General features: G+C 45.4%; 1 protein-coding gene across 3 annotated transcripts; it reads left to right on the forward strand.

Annotated features, from left to right (window-relative positions):
- Window positions 1-570: 570 nt before the first annotated feature.
- SYVN1 (synoviolin 1) lies at window positions 571-27,438 on the forward strand. 3 transcript variants are annotated; one of them, XM_027832503.3, is made up of 16 exons: window positions 571-724; window positions 9,471-9,619; window positions 11,386-11,478; window positions 11,951-12,103; window positions 12,843-12,891; window positions 15,080-15,183; window positions 15,779-15,905; window positions 17,085-17,184; window positions 17,287-17,352; window positions 18,039-18,155; window positions 18,731-18,906; window positions 19,549-19,707; window positions 20,441-20,560; window positions 20,821-21,007; window positions 22,347-22,501; window positions 22,934-27,438. In XM_027832503.3, exons 2-16 carry the CDS (start codon window positions 9,488-9,490, stop codon window positions 23,086-23,088), a joined length of 1,893 nt encoding a protein of 630 aa, XP_027688304.1. In that variant the 5' UTR covers window positions 571-724; window positions 9,471-9,487; the 3' UTR covers window positions 23,089-27,438. The 3 variants fall into 3 exon arrangements, with proteins under 3 accessions (XP_027688304.1, XP_037760787.1, XP_037760785.1); XM_037904859.2 differs by lacking the exon at window positions 571-724 and adding an exon at window positions 4,301-4,447; XM_037904857.2 differs by lacking the exon at window positions 571-724 and adding an exon at window positions 5,197-5,266.
- The last annotated feature ends 441 nt before the right edge of the window (window positions 27,439-27,879 follow it).

Genomic DNA, 27,879 nt, shown 5'->3' on the forward strand with positions numbered 1-27,879 from the left:
CTCTAACCCACTAAATCCCACTCCCCTCCTAGAACTGGGAAAGAACCCAGCAGATATAGCTCCCACTCTTGTGCCCTATCTATTGTCTCACAGCGTCATCCCCACCCCAGACCTGAGGGACCCACTTCTCCCCATAGGGGAGAGCTGGTGGGGAGGTGACGAGAGGGGAATCTGGGATGAGAACATACCCAACTCATTTCACACATGCAGAGTCCACCATAGGTCTGTTCTATAATCTGCCCCATCGCCCCTAGCAACAACTGTTCCTTCCTCATTGGCCAGCAATGGGGATTTTTCTGATTAGAGGAGACCCATGACGCTAGACCAATCAGCAGGAGCCACGGGACCCTCTTTACCCCTTAGTGGTAGAAGGCGGACGATACCAAGTAGACACTGGGATCGTACCGTCTGAAATAGTGGGGGGCACTAGGGAGTTGTGAATTTGATTCAGCCCTGCTGCATCCTGAAACGGGGGAGCTGGTTGGGTTCGAATTGTAACGCTCGCTGCTCTAAGTAAGGGAGGGTTTGAGACGAGACCCCGGGGCGTGACTGGAGCTAGTCCCCGTAGAGGTGAATTGAGTAGGGTTACTACGATGTGTGCGCATGGTACATCCCAAACGGAAGTGAGGTGTCTCCTAGCTTCAGGACTTCCGGCGGAGGGCGGGGGGGAGGCGCAGCTGGTTGTGGTGGTGGGAGCAGCAGCCTGAGGGGCTCCCGGATCTTGGTGAGTCCGGGCCTGGGAGACCTGGCGAGGGACCGATTGTGGGGTGCAGCGGGTATGAGGGAGCTGGGGAGCAAGGGGGCCTGGGGAGGGGCTGAAATCTGGGGAAGGAACAGTGGGAAGTGGGGTTGCTGGGGCGTAGGGGGTTTGGGGAAGGAGCTGAAGCCTGAGGGACATAGGGAGTGAGGGGGGTCATGGAAGGTCTGGAGAAGGGGAGATCGGATGTGGGTGGGCTGGGTACGTGGTACGTGAGAAGGGGGCTCGATTCTGGGCACCTGAGTAAGGTGGATTTGGGGAGGAGGGCGTGGAGTGGGCAAGTTAGAGCCTGTGTAGTAGGAGGCATCTGAGAAGCTGGGAAGGGAGTACTGGGATTTAAGTAGTTGTTGGGGGCCTGAGCTGTTCTGGTTGGGGGAAAAGAGGGGCAAAGATGCTGGGAGGGGTAGTAGAGCTCACATGGATGGAGAGTGTCCTTTTATGGCTCCCTTGAAAGTGCTGGAAGCGGTGGGGATTATTGTGTGTTTTGGTGTCACTCATATGGACTGGGGGAGAAGAGACCCTTAAGGAAATTGATACCCTCCCTTTCTTTCAATATTAAAAATGATGGGAGAGAACTTCTGAAGCAGCTCAGGAAAAAATTAACAATTCTCCCCTTTCCAATTTGTGTAACTTCTTCACTTTCCCATCTTTCAAACTTCAATAAAGTTTAAAACCCAACTGGCAGGAGGAAATAATTTGAAGGAGAGGCAAGTATTTAAAAAAATGGATGTGGGAGGAGAAAGGATTGGAGCTGTGAGGGAAATAATATGAATGCTGTCTCCTATCTGCGAGCAAGATTGAAATATGTCCCAAGCACTTTATATGATAAATCTTGCTTACGTGAAGGGGAAGGCTCAGTTCTACCCTCAGGTTTGAAAGGTTGTCAAGATTCCCTGGAACCAGAGATCGAAGCCCAGTGGGGATAACATTACCACGCTCGAGGCTGATAAATAAGATTCATGCAGTCTACAAACAAGGTCTTATCTGCTCAGGATAGAAACTATAGATCCCGCCTAATCACTCCCAGTACTTTCTGCAACAAAGAGGGCTTATTGGAGAGTCTTTGATCATGATTCACCTGTCCCACCCCCTCATAACACACTGTGCCAGCTACAGTTTTACTCCTTCATCTCTGAATTGGCTGTGCTTTCTAAGATGCCCTGGGTCTGTCTGTCATATGCTCTCCCCCTCCCACCCTCTTCATCTGTTCTATCTGTTTAGACCAGGGGTGGCCAACTTGTGGCTCTGGAGCCATATGCGGCTCTTCAGAAGTTAATATGCAGCTCCTTGGATAGGCACCGACTCCGGGGGGTGCTCACTGCTCAACCCCTGGCTTTGCCACAGGCTCTGCCCCCACTCCACCGCTTCCCATCCCCTCCCCTCAGCCTGCTGTGCCCTCGCTCCTCCCCTTCCCCCCCAGAGCCTCCTGCACCCCACGAAACAGCTGATTGGGCGGTGCGGGGGGCAGAGGTGCTGACCAACGGGGCTGCCAGTGAGCTGGAGGCACTGGGAGCAGGGGAGAGCTGGTGGGGGCTGCTGACGTATTACTGTGGCTCTTTGGCAGTGTACACTGGTAAATTCTGGCTCCTTCTTAGGCTCAGGTTGGCCACCTGTGGTTTAGACTGTAAGCTGTTTGGGGCAGAGTCTATTGACTACTCTGTACAGTGCCCCACATAATGGAGCCCCATTCTTGGTTGGCCTGTAGGCACTACTGTCATAAACAGGATTAATAATGTATAATCAGTGAAGTGCTTCCAGAGCCTTTGGTCTGAAAGGCACTAATGAAATGTAAAATATGTTAGCGAACTCTGTGTTATAAAAGATCCACTTCTAGCACATAAGTATTTAAAGAACTAAATTGTTTTAGTGCCAGGTGGACTGACTGAAGCTGAAAGTGTTTAGTGTGGGACATGGAAATGACATCCGTATAAGAATCTCCAAGTGGTACTCCCTGTAACTTGACTGGATACAGGCTGTCAGCATTTCTGTTATAAGCTGCTTGAAATGGAGGGTGTGCATGTAACTCCACTGTTAAAGTAACCTAAGTAGCTAGTCATGTGCAGGCTCATAAACTGTTGTCTAACATTTTAACGACAACTCTGCCATCTGTTTTATAGAATTTAAATTATCTTAATCTAAACATGGAGATTATAATTCACAGGTTTAGGGGACAAGGGGACAGACCAGTTCTGGTTGAAACTTAACCAAAGAGAAAGGTGTGGTCTCAAAAACTCATCTTATAAATAACTTCCTAAAAGGGGCAAGACATGGCCAAAGAAGCAATCTGGATGGCTAACTAAAATTCCACCCCCCTACTTGTGATTTGTGAAATGTATGACAGCCTTAGCGCACAGAACTGCTTTATGTTCACTCTTATGTGTCAGTGTTTTGCTTTGTTATAATGTGATGCTTTAATGTTCTAGCACAGGAATGCTGCTAATTGGACTTGAGTATTTAGACATTCAGAAAGCACAGGTGTCTCTCAGTCTGGTCTGGTAGCTGGAGGATTGTGAGACAATTCTGTGTTCTATGCCTGGCTCTGGAAGAGAATGCTCTTTAGTTACTAGAGCAGAGACTTCTGGGAGGCATGAGACCTAATTCTCTTCCCTTGACTGCTACTGGCATATTTTATTATTTATTATTGCATTAGTGCTTCGAGGTCCCATTGTGCTAGTTGCTTTAAATACACAGCGTAAGAGAGAATACTTAGACTGTATGCTTTTCAGGGCAACTTAAAAAAAGACAAGGATGGGACAGAAAAGGAAAGATTGTTATTCCTGTGTTATTACAACACTCTGTGAACCTTGGATGCAAGGTGCTAATCAGTATGGGGAGGTAGTGTGGCCTAGTGGATAGAACAGATTGGGACTCAGGATACTTGGGTTCTATTCCTGGCTCTACCACTGGTCTGTTGGTGATCGTGGGCAAATCACTTTCACCCTTCCGTAATTCAGTTTCCCCATCTATAAAATGGGGATAATATTGCCCCTCCTTTGTAAACCACTTTGAGATCTACTGATGAAAAGTGTTATAAGAGCTAGGTGGTATTAATATTTATTAATCAGGGTATTGAATGTTGTCATGTGGCATATATCAGTGGGAATTTTACCACAGAGGTTTGCATAGTAGCTTGAGAAAAAACATTAACAGGGCTTCCCTAAATGGACAGTGTACTGTATAGAATTCATAGATTCCAAGGCCAGAGTGGGCTATTGTGATCTTCTAGTCCAGCGGTTTTCAAACTGCGGGTCGCGACCCAGTATTGGGTTGCAGAATGTAAGGCAATGGGTTGCAGCAACTCTGGTTAGCACTGCCGACCAGGCTGCTAAAAGTCCCATTGGCGGTGCTGCCCGGCTAAGGCAGGCTAGTCCTTACCTGTTTTGACACTGTGCTGTGCCACAGAAGTGGCCAGCAGCAGGTCTGGCACATAGGTAGGAAGGTCACGGGGCTCCATGCGCTGCCCCTGCCCTGAGCACCAGTTCCGCACTCCCATTGGCTGGGAACTGGCCAATGGGAGCTGGGGTGGTGGTGCTTGCAGACGAGAGCCGCATGGAGTCACTTGCGTGCCTCCGCCTAGGAGCCAGAGCTGCTGCTGGCTGCTTCCAGGGCGCAACGTGGTCCACGGTACCAGGACAGGCAGAAAGCCTGCCTTAGCACTCCCTCTGCACTGCTGACCAGGAGCCGCCCAAGGTAAGCCTGTGCCCCAATCCCCTACCCTAGCCCTGAGCCCCCCCCCCCACAAGTCCCTTATCCCTGGCCCCACCCCAGAGCCTGCACCCCCAGCCCAGAGCCCTGACCCTCTTCTGCACCCCAGCCCTGAGCCCCCCCTCACACCCTGAACCCCTCATTCCTGACTCCACCTTGCAGCGCTCACCCCTGCACCCCAACCCTCTGCCCCAGCCCTGAGCCCCTCCCACACCCCAAACCCCTCATTCCCAGCTCCGTTGAGTCATGGGCATCAACAATTTTCTTCAACTGAGTCGCCAGAAAAAATGTTTGAAAACCACTGATCTAGTCTGACCTTCTGTATGACACAGGCCATAGATCTTCCCCAAAATAATTCCTAGAGCAGATCTTTCAGAAATATGTCCCATCTGGATTTAAAAATTGCCAATCCACCACAACCCTTGGTAAATTGTTCCATGGATTAAATGTCTTCACTTTTAAAAATGTGCACCTTATTTCCAGTCTGAATTTGTGTAGCTTCAACTTCCAGCCATTGGATCATGTTAGACCTTGTTTGCTAGATCGAAGAGCCCATTCTCAAATATTTATTCCCCATCTAGGTACTTACAGACTGTGATCAAGTCACCCCTTAACCTTCTCTTTGTTAAGATAAATAAATTGAGCTCCTTGAGCCTATCATCTAAGGCATGTTTTCAAATCCTGTAACCATTCTTCTGGCTCTACTCTTAACCCTCTCCAATTTATCAGCATTCTTCCTGAACTGTGGACATCAGAACTGGACACAGTATTCCAGCAGTGGTCACGCCAGTGCCAAATACAGAGGTAAAATAACCTCTCTACTCTTATTCAGTAATCCACTGTTTATGCATCCAAGGATTGCATTAGCCTTGTTGGCCACAGTGTCATAGTGGGAGCTCTCGTTTACTGATTATCCATCATGATCCCCAAATCTTTTTCAGCCACTGCTTCCCAGGATAGAGTCCCCCATTCTGTATGTATGGCCTACATTTTTTTATTCCTGGATGTGTATATTTACTAGGGCTGTCAAGCGATTTAAAAAATTAATCACAATTATTGCCTGATTAATCGCACTGTTAAATAATAATAGAATACCATGTATTTACATATTTGTGGATGTTTTCTACATTTTCAAATATATTGATTTCAATTACAACACAGAATACAAAGTGTACAGTGCTCACTTTATATTATTCTTTTTATTTCAAATATTTGTACTGTAAAAAATAGTCTTTTTCAATTCACCTAATACAAGTACTCTAGTGCAATCTCTTTATCATGAAAGTTGAACTTACAAATGTAGAATTATGTACAAAAAATAACTGCATTCAAAAATAAAACAATGTAAAACTTTAGAGCCTACAAATCCATTCACTCCTACTTCAGCCAGTCACTCAGACAAAACAAGTTTGGTTACAATTTGCAGGAGATAATGCTGCCCGCTTCTTGTTTACAATGTCACCTGAAAGTGAGAACAGGCATTCACATCATACTGTTGTAGCCGGCATTGCAAGATATTTGTGTTCCATATGTGCTAAAGATTCATATATCCCTTCATGCTTCAATCACCATTCCAGAGGACATGCGTCCATGCTGGTGATGGGTTCTGCTCGATAATGATCCAAAGCAGAGCGGACTGACGCATGTTCATTTTCATCATCCGAGTCAGATGCCACCAGCAGAAGGTTGATTTTCTTTTTTGGTGGTTCAGGTTCTGTAGTTTCCTTATTGGAGTGTTGCTCTTTTAAGACTTCTGAAAGCATGCTCCACACCTCGTCCCTCTCAGATTTTGGATGGCAATTCAGATTCTTAAACCTCCGGTGAGTGCTATAGCTATTTTTAGAACTCTCACATTGGTACCTTCTTTGCGTTTTGTGAAATCTGCTGTGAACGTGTTCTTAAAACAAACATGTGCTGGGTCATCATCTGAGCCTGCTATAACATGAAATATATGGCAGAATGCGGGTAAAACAGAGCAGGGGACATACAGTTCTCCCCCAAGGAGCTCAGTCACAAATTTAATTAATTCATTATTTTTTTAATGAGCATTCTCTGCCTGGAACCATGTCCTCTGGAATGGTGGCTGAAGCATGAAGGGGCATACGAATGTTTAGCATATCTGGCACCTTGCAACGCCAGCTACAAAAGTGCCATGTGAACGAAAGCCTGTTCTCACTTTCAGGTGACATTATAAATAAGAAGCAGGCAGCAGTATTTCCCGTAAATGTAAACAAACTTATTTGTCTTAGTGATTGGCTGAACAAGAAGTAGGACCGAGTGGACTGTAGTCTGTAAAGTTTTACATTGTTTTGTTTTTGAGTGCAGTTATGCAACAAAAAAATCTACATTTGTAAGTTACATTTTCACAATAAAGAGATTGTACTACAATACTTGTATGAGGTGAATTGAAAAATACTATTTCTTTTGTTTATCATTTTTTACAGTGCAAATATTTGTAATAAATATAAAGTGAGCACTGTACACTTTGTGTTCTGTGTTGTAATAAAAATCAAGGTATTTTAAAATGTAGAAAAACATCCAAAAATATTTAATAAATTTCAATTGGTATTCTATTGTTTAACAATGCGATTAATCATGATTAATTTTTATCACGATATACTTTTTTGAGAGTTAATCGTGTGAGTTAACTGTGATTAATCTACAGCCCTAATATTTACATTTAATTGTATTAAAACGTGCATTGTCCAGATTGCTCTGTATCAGTGACCTCACTTATCCTCTTCATTAATTGCTGCTCCGCCAATTTTTGTCAACTGCAAACTTTCAGTGATGATTTCATGTTTTCTTCCAAGCCATTGATAAAAATGTTTAATAGCATAGGGCCAAGAACCAATGCCTGCGGGACTACACTAGAAATACACCTGGATGATGGTGATTCCCCATTTACAATCACCTTTTGAGACCTATCAGTTAGCCATATTTTAATCCATTTAATGTGTGCCCTGTTAATTTTATATTCTATTTTTTAATCAAAATGTAGTATAGTACCAAGTCTCATGCCTTACAGAAATTTATTAATCAAATTTGTAATTTCATCAGTAAATAATATCAAGTTAGTGTGACAGGATACATTTTCCATTAACTAATGTTGATTGGCATTAATTATATTACCCTTTAATTCTTTATTAATCAACTCACGTATCAGCCATTCCATTACCTTGCCTGGGATCTATGTCAGACTGACAGGTCTATAATTATCTGGGTCATCCTGTTTACTCTTTTTAAATATTGGCACAACATTAGCTTTCGTCCAGTCTTCTGGAACTTCCCCAGTGTTCCAAAACTTACTGAAAATCAGCATTAACTTTCCAGTGACCTCCTTAGCAGCTTTTTTAAAACTTGTGTATGCAAGTTACCTGGACCTGCTGATTTAAAAATGTATAACTTTAGTAGCTGCTCTTTTTCTGTTCCACTAGTATCTCTGGAGGATGTTAGAGTGTCATCATTATGTGATATAGCTATGTCATCTGTGTTTTCCCTAAATACAGAACAGAAATATTTATTGAACCCTCTGCCTTTTCTGCATCATTGATAATTCTATCATTTACATCTAGTAATGGACCAAAACATTGTTAGGATTCTTTTTGTTCTTAATGTATTAAAAAAACTCCTCATTGTCCTTAATTCTGCTGGTCATAGATTCTCCTTGTGTCTCTTTGGTTCCCTTATCAATTTTTTACTTTTCCTGGCTTCTGACTTATATTCATTACTGTTAACTTCCCCTTTCTTCCATTTGTTATCATTTATTTTTTGATAGCTGCCTTCACTTCCCCTCTAAATCAGGTCAGTCTGGCCTATAAAATGTAATTGAGAATCCTTGGAGGAGCAGGATAAAAGCTCTCTAGCCTGGAGAAAGCTCAAGTTTTCACTAATTTTTCTGTTCACAACATTGACAATCCAGGAACATTGTTTTCATTATTAGGTTTATAGTCAGTACAATGGCTGTATTCACTTTCTTGACCGAACTGTACAAAGTGTAAAATCTCCACTGAATAAATTGCATTTTTGATGCTAGAGATAGGCTTTGCTTGGATCATGTCCTCGCTGAAGTTTTGGTCTATTCTCAGCGGGCGTTTGTTTTAATATATCCATTGACTGTGTAAGGGCAGCAGGCTCAAAATAGTTACTGTTCACCAGTTTTTATGTAGCATTGGCCATTCTGATTATCTAGGTTCCAATCTCCTGCATAACACAGGCCGGAGAATGTCACCCAGGGTTTCCTGCATCATGTTCATAAATTCTGTTTGAGTTAGATCATGTCAGATATTTTAGCATTGAATTACGCACCTCAAGGGATGGAGGTCTTGCCTGAAAATACCTCCTCGTTTGCATATGCATTTGGTACAATGTTGATAGAAGCACCAGTCCCTCACTTGTGCTCATTAAAATACCCCTGATTTCACAAGGATGGGATGCCAAAACCCATGATGTCATGGCCCAATTCCAAATTGGATATTTGCTTTCTTCTTAACTAAAATTCCCCTCAAAATTCCATCTTGGTTGACTTGTTCTTTGCATCCAGTCATAAAGTATTGCTGATTGGTGCTGTGTGGCTGTTTAAGAGCTTCCCTGTCCCACCCCTAGAGGTGGCTGCATGGAATGATTCTTTTGTTTTAAAGTGCTTGATAACTTTTGTTTGTAAAGTGCTTGATATCCTTTGATAACTATTTACATCCAGGTTAAAGGAAGTTTGCTATGTGATCACCTAGTGTTTGATAGGCGTTTTGCAGACAAATATCGGAAGACAAAGTCCATGGCCTGGTGGGAACTTACAGTATGCGAGGCCAAGAACAAAGCAGATGGAGAGGGGGAATGTAATGAAAACTCTGTTAAGCCAAGAAGCAGCAAACCAAATACAGCAATGATCCACTGACCCCTTACAATGCAAATTTGGTGGCTCTTTTGTTGCCTTAGGTGATGTGAAGGCAGCTACGGCTTTATTCTGTATCTCTAAACCGTATGCTCATGTCTGTCTTCCCTCACCCAGGTCGTTGGGCTGGGGAGATGTTCCGAACGGCAGTCATGATGGCTGCCAGCCTGGCTCTGACATCGGTGGTAGTGGCTCACGCCTATTACCTGAAGCACCAGTTCTACCCAACAGTGGTGTATCTGACCAAATCCAGCCCCAGCATGGCAGTAAGTATGCAGTCCATGGGCTGTCCAGGTTGTGGGGTGGAGATCAGATTGCTCTGATAATGGCTCAGCCTGTCAACTATTGGTATTTAACTTGCACTGCTACAGTGGCCATCCAAAGCCATGTGGAAGTGACCTGATTCTGGGGGACTGGTAATGAGAGCTAGTTTTTGAGCTCCCAGTTTGTTAGTGCCTGAAAGTCATTCCTGTTTGGTGCTCATCAGTGCAATGAGTTTCATGGGGTCTTGCCCACTTTGAGAATCCAAGCTGCAATTAACCCAACACAGTTGGCACTAATTGTGTCCCCCTTACTGTCAGCGTCAGCAGAGGGAGTGTGAATTGAGTGTGACATGGAATTTAAGCTTACCTCTTACAGGGAGGGCTCTGGTATGTTGGTGGGATGTGGTATAAAAACAGGAGCAGCAGTAATGAAAATTCCTGTCAACGCAATCCTTTTAACCAGTGCTATATTCCAATCCCTGGAAACAATTTGTTATGTAGTACCTCTACATTTACACAGGGAGTGGGGGACATCAACATTTTCAAGAGAGCTGAAATCCAGGGTTATTCTGATACAGAGCAGAGCCAAATCCTGCACAGTCTTTGGCTGTCTCATTTCATCCTTGGGATGATTAACTCCTAAGTTGGAGGCTCAGGAGTTGAGGTCCCAAATGAATCTTGCTAGTCAGTCGAAATATTGGCTTCCTTTTTCCTTGTGCTTTTGTTTAACTGAGGAGATGCAATGTCAGTGAAAGATGCTGGATTGACCACTCTGGAGCCTCTCACACTCTGTTTATCCCAAGCATGAGTACAGCATTGCCAGCAGCAGGGCAAGTATTCCATACTGATCCACCACTGGGCTTTAGCCCTGCCTGGAGGTAGTTCTGTCTCCATGGCCTAATGTGTTTTTAACCACTCCACTCAGTCTTCCAGCAAGGATACTAATAAGTGCAAACTGTGATGGTGACTTCTGCGTGAGGTTGGCATCCATCTGCTAGGGAGTGGACAGAGTCCTGTCCCTCTCCTCCCGCCCTCAATTTACTTCAGGGAGCACTGGACGGCATTCAAATGAGTCATTTCTCTTAATCAATGTAATTCAGTGGCTCTTTTTTCAGTTCACTTCTGCTTTCTATTCCCTCAGGGTATGTTGACCAAAACAAACACTTCCACGCTACAGCAGATGCTGAGCCAGTAGTACTCGGAACAAACTACTGCTTTAGTGTGGGAAATATTTATAAGTATGTGTGCATGTAACTGACTCCACAGCTGGCTTGCAAAATTCTAGCTAAATTTGGAAAGGCTCATTCATCTGTTTTCAGTTGGGCTTTTTTAACATACACATAAGGTGCAGGTGCAAGTGGGGTAGAAATCTGTACATCTCACCAATTCCCTACAGTAACCAAAGTACCTTCAAAATACAAATTCCAGGCCCAAGGGTACACAGATTACACACACCCTGAAGAGCCTTAGGATGTTGTGAAGGGGTTAACTGAAAACTAGCCATGTGTTTCCTTGGGGATGGGAAATAAGATGCGAGAGTGTTACGTGCCTTGAAAGTGGACAGAGGACAGTCATAACTGGTTAAAGTAGATCCCTTGGGTGTTGTAAATCATAGACTTTAAGGATGGGAAGGTCTGATCTAGGCTAGAAGCGGTGCTGCAGGATTGTTCTCACCAGCCTTTTCTTTTGGTCTGGTTTGGTTCATAAACTGTAGTGTGTGTGTATGTGTGTTTCTTTTGGCTCAATCTCTCCTTTTCCCTTCCCTGCAGGTTCTCTACATTCAGGCTTTTGTTTTGGTTTTCCTCCTGGGCAAATTCATGGGCAAAGTGTTTTTTGGCCAGCTCCGAGCAGCAGAAATGGAGGTGAGTGAGGCCTCTGGCCCTTGTAACTGATTACTTGCAGCACAATCTTATGTTGGGTGACGAAGGTACACAGTAGCAGAGGGTTGCTCTGAGAACTGCATTGATTTTAAGTTAAATGAGATTTTGATGCTGAGCATAAAATCATATCTATCATTGGTACTTGCATGACCCCTATTACCAGAGTGTCTGAGCGTTTGTCTTGAATGTATTTATCCTCCCAACGTCCCTGTGAGGCAGGGCACTGCTGTTACCCCATTTTACAGAACCATGGTACAGAGTTCGATACCCAAGTGCTCTGAGATCCTCAGAGGGAAGGGGGTGGAGTGCAAAAGAAAATGCTTTCCCTTAGAAATTGGGACATACAAATAGAAGTTCCTTCCCCTCCTCCCTTCAGTACTGAGAGCTAAGATGAGCTGTATGTGGGGAACTGGGACAGTGCTGCTAACTCACTCTCTCTCTCTCTCTCTCTCAGCACTTACTTGAGAGGTCATGGTATGCAGTCACGGAAACTTGCCTGGCCTTCACCGTCTTCAGAGATGACTTCAGTCCCCGCTTTGTGGCCCTCTTCACCCTTCTCCTGTTCCTCAAGTGCTTCCACTGGCTCGCTGAGGACCGGGTGGACTTTGTAAGTCTGACATGCTGCTGAAAAGGATGCCAGATTGGGGTTGGCTGCAATCTACCTGGGGAGTCATTCAGTGATCTTGGTAACAAAAAGGGATCTGTCTATCTAAGGTACTTCTGTGGCCTTTTGAGGGATGAAAACCATTGTCACTGTGCTTTAGTTGTCACAGCATAGTGTGTTCTGTGTGTAGGGAGCATTGGAAGCAGATCCTTTTGTGTCCTCTGCTTGTTCTACATTCATTTTTCTCATTAGTGCTTCTGCAATTGTCCTTCGGGCCAGGCTGGTCAGGATTATCTCACTTAAATAAATTACAATAATTTGAACATCTATATGTGCATATTTATTTGTTTTTCCTAAAGTTACTTATGTAACTTTAGGAAAAATTGTCAGAACGGCCGCCAGCAAGAGTTAGGCCACCAAAAAATTTGTTGTGAGAACCCCTGTTCTAGAGTAATACAAATAGTAAAAGCGCTGATTCCATAGGAGCTAAAGTAGCTCAGTACCTCAGTGTGCTCAGCGCTTTGCAGAGCAGCAAGACACTGATGCCAGCAGACAAGGAATCAGCAAGACACAATGATGCTTGTGGTGTAGAAACCAAAATGGATAGAAAATAAGATTGGCCTATTGGTCCTACATCAATAACTCTTTACAGTTCCTGGGTATCTCATGCAGTCAGAATGCAGAGAATGGAGTTTTGGAAAATTGGGTGGAGAGTCCTAAAAGTTTGTTCATCTCTTCCCAGATGGAGAGGAGTCCAAACATCTCCTGGCTCTTTCATTTCCGCATAATCTGTAAGTGCCTTTATTTTATTCCCTTTGCCTGTCCTCCCCTGTTCTTGTTTCTCTCCCCTCCTCCTCCTATTACAATGTAATTGCCATACTGGGTCAGACCCGAGGTGCATCTAGTCTAGTCTCCTGTATCTGACCGAGCCCGGCACCAGATGTTTCAGAGCAAGGTGCAAGAAACACTGCAGTGTGGCAGATATGGGATAATCTACCTGCAAGGGAAGTCTTCAGACTTGTAGGAGCAGGATTGGTTCAGCATGTTAACATATCTGCCTTGTGGTGTGAGAGCAGTTACTTCAAATTCTCTTTAGATCATATGTGGAATCTCATTTTCCCTGCCTAGTTCTGGTCCTTTAGAGACTGTTTTGTTAGGACCTAAAAGGTTTCTTATCTCTGAGATTCGCAGATCTCTGTAACAGGCTTAGTCCCCATTTTCCAAAAACAAACATACAATTCACCCTCAACAATCTATGTTTGGAGCTCAGGACTTGAATAGTAGGAGATGCAGCTAGTCAGGACTGAGAGTATTGGCAGATCTATTTCTACTGGAGAGTCCAGGGCACGATTAGAAAGGGTGGGGAGTGGGGCTGCAAGTCAGGACTGAGTGGCCTTTGTAGAGTTGTGTATCTGGGTGGAGCCCAGGGCTGGAATAGCAAGGGGACTGCAGATCAGGATTGAGGGGCATCAGCTGAGCGCTGTGGGGTTCAAGGTTGGAATAGCAGAAAGCTGTGGGTTGGGATTGAGGGGCATTGACAGAGCTGAGAGTCAGGAGTCCAGAAGTGGTATAACAGGGAGTGCAGCAAGTCAGGGTTTAGAAGCAGTGGCAGAACAGTGTGTCAGGAGAAAGTCCAGGACTAGACTAGCAGGGAGTGCAGTGGATTACAACTGAGAGGCATAGAGAATGCAGGACTGGAGTAGCAGGGATGCAGTGGCTCAGAATTGTGGGGCACTGGCAGTGGTAAGGGAGGATCCGGGACTGGAATGTGGAGGCTGCAAGCCAGGACTGAGGTGCATTGGCAGAGGTGTGGGAACAGATCAGCCCTGGAATAGCAGTGAGGGTGGTGGGCTGCCATTCTGAGTGAGGTGCACTGGCAAAGCTGTGGGTGAGAAGCTTGCTAACCTCTGCCTGCACTGTTAATAATGAAAATGACTTTGTGAGTAAGTGTTACCCATGCAGAGGGTAGGATGTGGAGAAATCATTAAAGCAACGAAGTTTAATGAAGGCATGACTTGGCTTGATACCTGACAGAAATCTCCTGGGGAGGGGGAAGAGTTTCTCTACTCTGAACGTTTCCTCTCCAGGACTAAATGAGCAGCAACAGCTGGCCAGGAAAGATAATTTCAGAAGATAATTTGCATGTGACAGGCTAAATACACTAATGTAAAACCCCTTCTCATTTGTGCAGTTGAGTGTGAGACTGTTCAGAGTCGATAACCTTGTCAGAACAGTATGTAATGTCTTCCAGAAGGCTTTTTATGGATTAGATTGCTTTTTCAACTCTGGGTTGGAGCAGAGCAGCTGTTTAACAGCTCACAGCAACCTAGTTTAAGACAGGATATCAAGGAGAACCCTGTAGCTAGCTAAAACTTCAGGAAGGAAGAATGAAACTATGCAGCACACTGGGGTTAACATACTGACTCGTGCAAGAAAGTGCCATGGGAAACTGAGGCTGGGGCTTTCAGAGGATCCTAAGGGACCCATTGAAATGTGTTTGTGATGTGGTCCAGATCTTGACTGGGGCTCTGCTGTAATATAAATATCAATGTCTGACACCCCAGCATGGCTTTCATCCCATGCAGTTTAGAGTTTGAAATGTTCTGTATATGGGATGTAGCAGTTCAATTTCTTCCACGTGGCACTTGCCTAGTGCTTCCCAATCCCCTGTGAGAAGGGTGTTAGTACTACTTTACAGATGAGGAAACTGAGACATGAAGCGACTTGCCCACAGTCATACAGTGAGTCAGTGGGAAAATTAAGGTTTTAACCCAGGAATCCTGGCTCTCAGACCTATACTCTGGCTACTAGATCACACTCCATTTCCAGGATTGGGAATAGATTGTAGGAGTCCTGGCTCCTAGTCTTATGCTTAAATCATCCCTTTCTTTAGTTCTGTCAGCCCTTCCCCATGTGTACCCCAAATCACAGCTCAGTATTGTAATTCCAGTGTCTGACCTCCCTTCTTTCTGTGTCCAGCTCTGATGCTTTTGTTGGGCATCCTGGATTTCCTATTTGTCAGCCATGCCTACCACAGCATCCTCACCCGGGGAGCCTCTGTCCAGCTGGTCTTTGGGTTTGAGGTACGAAATAAGTATCTGCCTGTGTGGCAAGGAGGGAGGGAGGAATATTTGCCTTGCTATGCTACTTACTGCAAATCAGAGCTCTGTGATGCATTGTAAGCCAGTGGGGCTGACTAACCTGCCAGTGCATCAGAGTCCTCTTGGCAGCATCTGGATTTTGGTCCCTCTTCTTCGTGGTTCTGTTTTATTTCTCCAAAAACAGAAGTTACGCATATCAATCAAGTCCTTTCCCCTGCCCTGGGATTTCTGATGGAGACCATCTGCTCCATGCAGGTTTGGTTCCCCAGGCCCTCTGCCTTTAATTTAAGGTGAATCTTTACTCCCTTCTGCTTAGGCTTTCCTCCAGCCTGCTTCCTGTAGGGTTGCACTCCCAGGCCATCTGCCAGGGAGCTAAGGAGAGCCTCCTTACTCCCTTCTTCTCTCCCTGAACTCAGGCTGCCTTTTGTATCTGTGCGGGCCTGGCTCGGAGACACCAGTTTCCAACCATGTGACCTGGTCCCTGGGCTGAGTTTGGCACAGGGTACAGATGAGTTCCAATGCCTTTAAAAGATTAGCATCCTGTGATATGCCTCTTCTTTCTTTCCTGCCCCCACAGTATGCCATCCTCATGACCATGGTGCTCACAATCTTCATAAAGTACATTCTGCATTCAGTCGACCTGCAGAGTGAGAATCCATGGGACAACAAGGCAGTCTACATGCTGTACACGGAGCTCTTCACAGGTACGCTCTCTCTCCCCAGCTCTGGATAACAGCCAGCTCCTTTCATAGCCCAGTGGGGACTTGTGTGTTCTCTCATATGAACATCTAACAGTCATGGAAGCCTGAATTGTGGTGCTATATTGGGCCTTGTGCTAGAGCTCTTCATAGGAGCATGGTTGGGAGGGGTAGTTTGTAGATTGTCTCACCACTTCATTGATCATTTGAAGGGAAGAAAGTGGGATTGAAATGGAGCTAAATATGAGCTGTGTTTGTAAGAGAAGCCTGTGGCCATCCAAAATGATTTAATGTATCATTAAAACTAAGGGCAATCTACACTACAGAATTAAGTTAACCTAAGTTACGTCGACATACAGCCACCACAGTAATTTAATCAGTTTTACACACTCACACTACGCTTATTGCATTGGCGGTGTGTGTACTCACCAGGAGTGCTTGCACCGATTGAACTTCCAGTGTGGGGCATTGTGGGATGGTTTCTGAAAGGCAGCAACAGTTGATGTAAGCAACGCAGTGTCTACATTGACTCTGCATCGACTTAACTACATTGACTTAAGTGCTATGCCTCTCACAGAGGTGGAGTTAAGTCAGTGTAGTGGGTGAGTTACATTGGTGGCAGCTACATTTTAGAGTAGACACTTACGGAGTTAGGTTGACGTAAGCTGCCTTATGTTGATCTAACTCTGTAGTGTAGACCAGGCCTAAAATGCTGATGGCTTGGTAAGATTGGAATCAAAATGTGGGTTGTGTGGATTTCTGGAGGCCACAGTGGGTTGGTTTGTGCAGGCATTGTGGTCTGGTGGCTAGAGCAAGGAAAATGGGGAGTCAGGATCCCTGCGCTTTATCCCCAGCTCTGGGAGGGGAGTGTTGGTCAGTGGTTAGAGCAGGGAGGAACTGGGAGCCAAAACTCCAGAGTTCTATTCCCAGCTCTGGGAGGGGAGTGCGACTGCTTTACTAGAGCCTCCTGGGTTCTGTTTTTAGCTTGGTCATTGACTCTCTGTGTGACATGGGGGAGCAAGTTGCTTCCTTTCTGTGCCTCTTTCCCCACCTGTAAAATTGAGGCGCTTCCCTGCCTCCCAGGGTTTGATGTGGGAGTTCACTAGTGTTTAAGGGCAATGAGATCCTCCGAGTAGAGGCACATGAGAAAGAGAGAGAGCACTAATATCTCTCCTTCCTCTTCAGGCTTCATTAAAGTGTTGCTGTACATGGCCTTCATGACCATCATGATCAAAGTGCACACTTTCCCTCTCTTTGCTATCCGGCCCATGTACCTGGCAATGAGGTAAGACGTCTCTGGTATCGATTGAGCACGTGCTGAGTGTCTGATACTGTTCCTGTGTGTGTGTGTGTATATGTAACTCCAGCAACTTTTGTGTCATTTCAGGCAGTTCAAGAGAGCTGTGACTGATGCCATCATGTCACGCCGCGCCATTCGCAACATGAACACTCTGTAAGTATCCAGTTGGAGAGAAATTGCTTCTGTAGAATGAAATCTGTTACAGTAGGGCCTAAAGGCATTGGGCAGGGCACCGCACAGACCCCTCACTCCCTCGACTGAGATTGGGGTGTGGAGGATCACATTGGGCCAGGCGCTGCACAGACACCTAGGGAGATGGCGCTTGTCCCAAAGAGTTTACATTCGAAATAGACAAAGGGTGGGAGTGGGAAACAGAGACAGAGGGGAAAGAACTTGCCCAAGATCAGTGGCAGAGCTGGGAGTAGAATCCAGATTTCCTGACTCCCAGTCTAGTCCTCTGGCCACAAGACCACACAGCCATGTTTGCAATGAATCTCTCTGGCCGTTTAAGCTTACTTAAAACGGGAAATCCACATTAGAGCAGTCTGGTTTAAGACACTGAGTCCAGTGTACAGCTTGTTAGAGGCCTAGTAAATCACAGCTAATCTAGCGCAACCCCCTCAGTCCTGTCTCATCCAGTTTGGAATGCCCTGGGCAAGACAACTTCCCTTGGGGTTGGGTGGACTGTCTCACATAGATCTCCATGCTATCCAGCCTAAATTTCCCTTTGCTTAATTATCTCCTATTATAGCCCCTGCTCCATCATTGACATCACTGCCCTTGTAGATCATCAGAGAATATATATGTTACTGCCTCTTAAAACTCTACTGCTTCCCCAGATACCCTGATGCCACTCCAGAAGAGCTTCAAGCCATGGATAATGTTTGTATTATCTGCCGAGAGGAGATGGTGATGGGCGCTAAACGCCTGCCATGCAACCACATATTCCATACCAGGTGAGGAAAGGCTTACTGCTAATACGTCTGCCCACGCAGCTGCTTGCAGATGGCTTTCTTTGTGGTGTGGAGTTAGCTGCCGAAGGCATGAAAATCCAAGCCTTGTCCTTGTATAACGGAGGAGCCAGGGCATGGTAACTTCCTCCTTGCTGTAGGGTGCATGGAACCAGGGAAGAACCAAACAAATAAAAAGGATTTGTAAAGGAATTCAGTCCCCTCAGCTGTAGCTCACTGCTTCCAATCCATCTCTTCTCAACTGTGATGCCTGGTCACTGTTGTCTGGAGGCCTGTGAGTTGGTGGCTCCAAGTTCAGTCCCTAGCGAGCAGGTCCATGTAACAAACATAATCCGAACTGGACTCTTTGGCTGTCTCTGTCAAGAAGCCATGGATTGAATGGGCTATGCAGGCTGAAATCTCTTCTCTTCTCCACCTACCCATGGCAAGAGGGAGAAACAATAGCAGGCGAGGGGTGTCTCCAGCTAATTGTCGGGACTGTGTGTAAATCCTATTGCCCTGAAAAAGTAACCTGTTTAAATGAGCCAATCTTAACCAGGTGGCCTCTGCCCCCTCCACAGCTGCCTGCGTTCATGGTTCCAGCGGCAGCAGACCTGCCCCACCTGCCGCATGGACGTCCTCCGTGCCTCTCTCCCCACTCAGTCCCAGACGCCACCTGAGCAACAGGAGCAAGCGCAGCAGCAGCAACAGCAGCCACCGCCGCACCATACTCCACTGATCCCCCAGCCACCGAACTGTGAGTACAGCTTCTCTGGACACCAAGCCAGCAGGGCTGAGCAGTTTCTCGGTAATCCTGTCCTGATGCCATTCATCCCAGGTGGGAATCACTGCAGCCACCTTCGGGCTGAGATGCAGTAGCTGTTGATACTGGGACTACTTGCCCAGCACTGAAAAACTGAAGTGTATTACTACGTTGTACTACTGAATGTACCTCGTTTGGGCCAAATTCTGCCTTCAGTTATACACACAACCACATTACAATATGTTGGGCCGTATGGGAATAACCAAAGACATTTGGCCCTTTAGCTTCTCTGTCATTAGAAGGAAAGTAAGAGCATTGTGTAATGGAGAGGAATTGTGTAATTCTTGGAGCAACAGAGTGGGAATCAGGACTCCTGGATTCTGTTCCTGCTTCTGGAGAGGGAATATAGTCCTGTGGCTGGAGCTGGGTGTGGGTGTGCTGAGAATCAGGACTCCGCTCTGCCACTCTCCATAAGTGTACTTCTGTAAAATGCGTAATACAGTGACCTACCTCCCCTGAGGCTTTGTTAATGTCACAAGTGCCTTGAGACCCTTGGCTGGAAGGTGCTGGAGAAATGTAGTGTCTGTCTGGCATCTCTTCTCTGTGGGTCACCCACTTCTCTCCTTCACTCCGCAGTCCCCCAAGGAATCCTGCCCCCATTTCCTCCTGGGATGTTCCCCCTCTGGCCTCCCATAGGTCCATTTCCTCCAGTGCCTGGTGTCCAGCCACCCAACAATGCAGAGAATCCCTCTGCTGCTTCCAGTGCACCCTCCGCTTCAGGCATTCAGACAACAGGTGAGAAGCCACACAGTCTAACCTTCTTCTTCATGCCATCCCTGGCGCAGGCTTCCCTCTCACTGCTCCACCAACATATTTCAACTGTGACCTGCTTCTGGTCCTCCACGGCCCATTTTGTTCTAGACCTGTAAGTTGGGACTGCCAGCAAGGAGGCCAGTTATGCCAGTCGTGGGTTCTGTGGTTTGGACAGAGACTCACCAACAGACCATAGAGTTGCCACAAGATGAAAACAGCTTTGACGCTATTGATCTGTGGCTTGTCCCCTAAAGGGGAAAAGACCCTATATCCCATTCCCTGACCTCCTGAGCCAGCCAATCTCCCCAGTCTGGGGCTGGATTGGAGCTGGTGCCCCTAAGTGGGGAAAGGCCCTGTATCCAATTCCCTGACCCTGAGCCAGCCAGTCCCTCAGACATGGTACTGGAACTGCGCTAGTGCACTATAGAGAAAAAGCTCTGTATTTCATTCCCCCTCCAAGGTAGCTAGTCTCCACCCCCAGGCCAGGTTGGAACTGGCACCCCTAGAGATGAAAGGCTTCATATCCCCTTAACTTTTTGACGTTATTTTATAGTGTGGGATTAACTAACATTGACCCAAGAAAGATACCCTGGTGTTGTGTGTTTGAAGACATGCTGAAACCTCATTGGCTATGTGTAAAGCGGTGGATGGGCATAAATGTACCATGACTGTTTAACCAGGCTATCATCTGCTTTGTCCCCTTCACCCTCTGCAGCGAGTACCTCGAGACCTGTTGGTGATTCAGCATCTGGATCGGACACTGCCCCTGTGGGAACAGTGCCTGGCTTTCCCTTCCCTCCCCCGTGGATGGGAATGGCATTGCCACCTCTATTTGGTAAGCTAGGGTGGCTTTTTCCATCCAGGGCTGGATGGGGGAAGGATGTTCCTCTACTGGGAGCATGGGGAGGGAAAAGAAAATATCCAAATTTTCTCTCTAAGGGCCAAATTAGCAACTTGCCAGGAGCATGGTGGCTCATATCGTCTTCAGTAAATTGATAGATTTCACCAGTAATTAAAACCTTGTCCATTGGAGAGGAAGTCAGGAAGCTTGCTTTGAGACCTCTCTTACAGACCATCTGTTTTCCTTCTGAACAGGCTTCCCTCCTATGCCTGTGCCACCCGCTGGGTTTGCTGGGTTGACAGACGAAGAGCTCCGTGCCATGGAAGGACATGACCGGCAGCATCTGGAAGCCAGGCTCCAGTGTCTGCAGAACATCCACACACTCCTAGATGCAGCCATGTTACAGATAAACCAGTATCTCACCGTTCTGGCAACCATTGGGTAACTATCCAGTACTGCAGCAGGGTGTGAGACCTTTTATACTCTGTCGGACACATGGTGCAACCACTGACTTGACTATGATCCATCTAGCTTAGTGATAGCATATTGTAATGACATGTGATTCCAAACTGCTGGCTCCCGGTCCTCACAATGCTAAAAGTGCGTGGTCTTCATTGGTGATAACAGGTACCCAAAGCTTGTACCACCAATGTGTGGGGCTTAGGAGATAGAGTGCTGGACTGGGACTGAGGAGACCTGTATCTACTCCCAACTCTGCCACTGGTCTTGAGTTTCCCCATCTGTAAAATGAAAATAATTATACTGACCACCTTTTGTGAAGTGCTTTGAGATCTGCTGATGAAAAGTGCCATGTAAGATCTAGGGATTATGTACAAACCTCAAAACATGACATAGGTCAGTGACCAGCTGCATGGTGAAAATGGGGGGCCTGAAGCAGAGCGGTGGAGAAGCTATTGCCATAGATAGCTTCTCAGAGTAAGGGTGAGAACTCAAGAGTTTCAGTTCCTGGCAATACCTCCTTTTATAGCACTGAGTAGATACTTTAAGTCCTGCTTGCTCGTAGGGCAAATTGGCACCGAAGTGTGGAGACACCCTTATTCCTATCCTTGGGCCAGGAATAAGCCTGCACTGGAAGTGCTGGAAGATGCAGTTGCACTTGCACTCAGGCCAAGGTTCTGTTCACCACCCCTGTGAAAGGAAACATGAGCTAGGAAAGCAGAGTTTGGAAGCCAGAAGTGTGTTCTTGTGGCTAAGACACTGTATTGGGACTCTGATCAGGGTTCAAGTCCTGGCTCAGCTACAGACATCCTGTGTGAGTTGGGTCACTTCTCTCTCTTTGCCTTAGCTTTGCTATAAATAAAGAGGAGGATGGTAAACCTTTGTCTCTCGCATCCATTTAGATTGTAAACTGTTCTGGGCAGGAGCACTCTTTTTATTACACAAGATTCAAAAAGGGCTTGGATATGGATATCGAGAATATTGAGAGTTGTCATGACAGCAAAAATTTTTGGAAGGGACATTGAACTTCCTACTTCATTGCTTAAGCCAATGTGGGAGGGGCAGATTAGCCTGTATCTGCCCACTGTGAGGTTCTTACACCTGCTTCTGAAGCATTTGGTCCTGGCCATTGTTGGAGACAAGATACTGGACTAGATAGACCAAGGATCTGATCCAGTCTGACAGTTCTTTTGTAAAGTTCTTTTGTTAGGGCCCTGATCTCATTTGGGCCCTCTGGGTGATAGCATACTAAAAAGAATTAATCATGGTCTGTTTATAGCTTTCCACGTTGTAACCCTCTTCTGGCTTCCCCTCTGGACAGGTCACCCCGTCCTACGCAGCTGCCAAGCAGCCTAAACACTTCAACCTCCTCTCAAGAGACACCCACCAGAGAATCCACCACTTTCAATTCACCTGACAGTACCTCTTCCCCAGGGACCTCTCCAGCAGTGGAACCAGACTCGACAGGTCAAACAGGTAGACAAAAGTCCTCCTTGTTGTAGGACCTTGTAGTGCGAAGCCTCATAGTGTCGCTGTTTAGCCACATGGTCTAGGAACAAGACCTAACCCATTCCCTAAGAAACCTTACAGAGGGGGCCAAAAGTTGTAGCAAGAGGCTTTAGCAGCTGATGGCACGTGTCTGCACCATGTTCATCCTAGGTGCAACACATCTACTGACTGTGCAAGGTACAGGTGCATCCAGGATAGGCAGCATCTGTCATGCTGGTGTGTGTCCCAGCTGAGGGTTTGCTGCTGAATGAGACAGGCTAGGTGGCTGTCCCTTTAAGTGCTAATGGCCACATTTGGCTGTTCTAAAGTGGCGGTTCTAAGACCCTTTGGCGCGAGGGGAAACAAAGGAATCCGGTGGATGTCAACCTCTGATGATTTCCTCCCCCCTTGCTGTCTCAGATGATCCATCTGGATTGGTGGGTGCGGAGGGATACACAGAGCCAGCTGGGCATGAGGAAGAAGAGGAGCGGCCTTTACCGGGGGAGCCTGACACAGCTGAGCTTCGCAGGCGCCGGCTTCAGAAACTGGAATCCTCCTCTCCCCCTTCCCATTGACACCCCTCCAACCCCCCTTTCCTAAGTACCTTGTCTTGCCTGGGTTACCGTTTGACACTGACTTTTTCTTTTGAAAAGCAGCGTGTGCGGTGGTGGTTGGGGATACGACAAGAGAAATGAGACTCTGCCATCGCTCTGTTAGGACGTTCTAACCTGCACCAAGTGCTGACTTGACATGAGAGTGCTAGGGCCGCTATGCTGGGGTTCAGAATTGACTCTTTAATCTGCCATGGTTTCTAATTTAAAAACCAACAACAACAAAAAACCCCACCGCCCAGTCTGCAGCTGTCCTCTCTCTGATGTGCAGATTTAGTCATACCCACCTGTGCACTAACTGTTCTAATTCCAGAGCCTTCCCAGCAGCATTCCCTGAAAAGCAGGGTCCTTCTACAAAACATGATGCTGCAGGACTGAGGTGATCAGACCCCAGGGACTTCTGTGGTGTGCCACTTAACTACAGTGGGCATATCTATTGTTTAGAAAGTTGCCCTTCCTTCCCCCATCTGCCCAACAGGAGTTGGGTGGCAACTTCTCAAAATAGTTCTCTCCTGCTTTAACCCAGTTCTTTCTACCTCTCTGGCATTCATGCGGCGGCTGGCCTCCATCCTCAAGCAATGCCTTCTGGGCTCATCCTAACAATGCTAATGTCTAGCTGAAGGAAGTCCATAAGAAACATGCTCCCATCATGAAAGGGGGAAAGAGGTGTATTTCCTTAACAAACTACCCTTGGAAGGATACCTGTAAGTGAGCTTAGTCTCAGATTTATATGTAGAAGCAATGTATGTAGGTGACTCAGTTCAAGGTGAGAGGAGCTCATGAAACACACTTGTCATCCCCTGCTAATACTCAGCCAGAACTCCCAAGACAGTTAAGCCTAAGGATGGCAGGACCCAGACCCTAGGTGTTGCTGGTAGACATTGCTAGTTTGAATTGGTTTGTGGTGGGGTAAAGTTACAACATCTACCATCGCTTCTGCTTTATACCTTTTTTTGAATTTATTTTTGTTGAGCGAGGAGCACTGAATGGAGCAGTGGACACTGTGGGATACTTGAGGCCCATGGGATGCTGTGCGAGAGCTGCGAGTTGGTTTACAGTCCATTTTTAACTATATTTCCTCTCTGAGTGCTCTAGTGTGGGTGGAGATCAACGTTCTGCATCATCTGAGGAAGCCCAGTGCAGGCTCTCACAATCTATAATTTAACTTAGTGCAAATGGCTTCAGTATTGATCGCAAACTGTGATGCTCAAAGAGTTTTATCCAAATGGCATTGGGATGATCATCTTAGAAGGAGATAATCATGGAGTTAAAACGACATCCCCTGGCTTACACTGCTCAAATATTCATCCCAGCAAGAATAACATCTTCTGGATGTAGAATGGAGTCTGTTAGACCTTTGAAACCAGAGTACTGATTTGCCTGTGTTTAGCAATGAATCTATGCTGATGGCACAGATAGTGAAGAATTTAGAAGTTAGTCATATGTAGTTAATATTGCCCCCTTCTCTGTGCCCCACCACCAGAGAAGCACTTGTCATGTTTCCCACATTGAAGGATTGGAGAAGTTTCAGTAGCCATGGCTATTCAATGATCCTCCTGGCCTTTGATACTCTCTAATGTTGCAGCTTTCACATGCTTTGTTCATCATAGTGACACTTCAGTTGCTAAGGAGTTGGGAGATGAAATACCTCTTCACCTCCAGTCTTACTTGGAAGAGAATGGGCCAGCCTCATCCTTTGTGATTCTACTTAAGTCCGTGCTTTTATGCTTGGGATGAAAATGGCTTATTGGCCAGGTTTATGTTGTTCTGTATGCAGGCCCTGGTCCCATAGCCATCTTCTGTGAATTGTCCCTGTGGATCTTGTACAGCTCCTGGCACCACAGTCAGGTTCTCTAAGAGCTGCTTTCAAGACACAAAACAGTCACTTCTGCTCTTTTTCTTTTTTATAGCAGTGGCCCAACAACTTCAGAAGGGCTTATTAACGGTTGAATGGACTCTTGTTGATTGACAGTATTAGTAGTGGAACTCCTATAGGAAAATACCTTTACTTTGAATAAATAAGTAGAAACTTCCCATTAGCAATGAGACCCTGCTCATCCAGTCTGTTTTACTACCCAGACTCTGTAGGTCAATTAAAGGACATTAGGCTAATTGATATGATAAGAACATATGACTTTATGGGTTTGTTACTTGTAGCACCTTCACATATGTTAGATTTTTAGTAACTCCTCCGCAATCTGTCCAGCCTAGTTCTTTCCCCAGATCCTTGCTTGCACACCAATGCACCTTAAAAGACTAACACCAAACTCAAAACTTTTTGAATTGATGTAAGCGAGCAGTTAAACCGTGGTCATGGTTATGGACCGTGAGTTTGTTCAGTCTGCTAGCAATCAGCTGGAAAAAGTTCTTGGCTATCTTGTCCACCTCAATAGGCTATTTCTATCCCTTTTTGTGTGAGCCTATATAGTTTTAAAAACAGGACCAATAGGTTAAGACAACAGGCAGGGATATTAAAGTCCTCAAACACTGTGTTTCAAAAATGTAATTTGAGAGGACTAATCTGGCTTGAGTAATTGTTTGACATGTCTCCTGAGTGTAAGTCATGACAGGGGGATCACTTAAGTGACTTAGGAGCACCAGTCCTGTTGACTTTCAGTGGGACTGGTGGTCCTAAAAGTCCTTGAGTGATTTGAAAATCCCATCCAATAGTGTTATGTGAACTCACATACCTAACGCAAGCATAATACAATATAAAAACCCCTGTATCTATAGGGATATCAACTTAATGGGGAAGTAAGCCATGGGCTGGATTTAGATAGGAGAGGCAATGAAGGGTTAAATAAGCATTTTTGGTATAGGGAAGATGCTCTGCAACAGGCAATAGATTACATCATAGAACAAGCACTGAATGAGTCCTAAAATTCCTACCCTCCCCAACCAAAAAAACAAAAATTGTGTGTGTGGTGACTCTCTAAACCGTTGTTTGCTATTCAGTTTACTTTAATTCAGCAGTTGGTATAACCCTTCAGTGCTTCTCTATAAGTGGCTTCTAATCATACACCTATCTCAGGGAAACAATCCAGAGACAGCACTTAAGGGTTGTAAATTCGTTTAATAGTTGAGTTCCTTCTGGAGAAGGGCAAAAGTAGTTAAAGATTTATATTTTTAAAACATAGATCTGTGGTTTTTTTGGCGGCACATCGGGATTACAATACTGGCTTGGATGGGAGTCCCGGCCACCGAGAACTAGAACTGAGCATTGAGGACGGGAGTGAGTGACTGACAAGGGATGGTGATATCTGGCAGACAGCTAGGATCCTGGTGTTCTGGTGGGGAGAGGGTATCAAAAGGCAACCAGGCTGCATATCACTTTGTAGCAAGACAGTGGGCTAACCTTGCATTTGGTGTAATAACTATGCATTCCTTCCTTTCTTTATATCCAAACCTTAAGAAAGAAAATCTTGGTTTTAAGGAAGAACAACAACAAAAAGCATGAGTAAAATCTATACATAAACGTAGACTCATCTGTAAATGTGGATCGAGAACCTCCTGTTCTCTGGCTATGGAACATGAAGTAGTGAGAGAGTGCATTTTTTTCTTTTTTAAAGGGGACTGCATGCTTGGAACATGTTCATTTCCTTCAGTGAGCAGAAGGGCCTTTTTTTCATTCTATAAAGGGATGATAAGATCAATCAACTCAGAATTTGACATGTGTTCCTCATATATCCTCTTTGATTCCAAAGTCCATGTAATGCTGAGGGTCCCCTCCCCTCCTCCATGCCCCCAAAATAACTTGTTTGGCTCCTTACCAGAAATAACTATGGTAATATGAGGAACTCTGCAATAACAAGCTAGCCTGCATAAACATCTTTAATTTACTGCCGGGTGTGCGGAAGAGGAGAAAACTTGGTCTCATGCTTCCAGAGATTGGTTAGAAAGTTTTATTTTTAAAAAATATGCCATATGTCCTGTTTAAAATTAAATTGTTTGAATTTAAAGATGGGAATACTTTAGGGAAGTGTCCATATTTTTTGTTTTCAATTTCAATAAAATGACTATTTAGCAGAGGATGTGCTAAACTGTGCCACACATTCCGTGACATTTGCATCCTTCAGGAGTTTATTTACATACATAAATGAAGAGGAAAATACATAAATGAGAGACCATTGGGAAATGTTCATGGCCTATATTCATCCCAATGGCTTCCTTTAACTTCTCTTTCATTGTTTTTGTGTTGCAGAGTTATGTGTTGGAGGTGAAGAGGGTTTGGATAATTATTATTTAATTTGTAAATATTGTGTACATTTTTAATAGCTTAAATTGTATATACTGCAAAATAAAACTTGCTTTAAAGATGGTGTTGTATGCTTTGATAGTTTTGGAAGGGAAGTGTTAGGCAGCCTTGCTTACAAGTGGTGCTACCAGCTCTCCCTATAGTAAGTACACAACCCTACTAATCCATTGCCTCCCTTTGGCGACTGAAGATGATTTAGTACTGATAGCAGGCACAAAAGTGGTAGGATGCCTGATTTTCCTTCATGGTTCTGCCCTTACTGAAAGGGAAACGAGGGAGGAGGCCAGCACCAAGTTTTGTAACTTCCTTGTTCTTCAGTTTACATTTCTATAAAATGTCAATAATAGTTACCACCCAGCCTATGCCCTAGAGCAGGGGTAATCTATTTTTTGTCAAGGACCAAATTTCTTGGTCAAAGGTATAGTCAAGGCCTCCAGAGAAAATAATAATAAACCCAACAATAATAAGTAAATAAGATTTCAGAGTCTATTCAAAAGTGT

This window comes from Chelonia mydas, chromosome 7 (assembly GCF_015237465.2).
Source record: "Chelonia mydas isolate rCheMyd1 chromosome 7, rCheMyd1.pri.v2, whole genome shotgun sequence".
NCBI lineage: Eukaryota > Metazoa > Chordata > Testudines > Cheloniidae > Chelonia > Chelonia mydas.

Excerpts from the sequence above, each read along its gene's own strand:
- SYVN1 (XM_027832503.3), top strand. The coding sequence starts at position 9,488 with ATGTTCCGAACGGCAGTCATGATGGCTGCCAGCCTGGCTCTGACATCG. Across the intron at positions 15,184-15,778 it reads AGCTGGTCTTTGGGTTTGAG|TATGCCATCCTCATGACCAT; the intron begins GTACGAAATAAG and ends CTGCCCCCACAG. Across the intron at positions 17,353-18,038 it reads ATTCGCAACATGAACACTCT|ATACCCTGATGCCACTCCAG; the intron begins GTAAGTATCCAG and ends CTGCTTCCCCAG.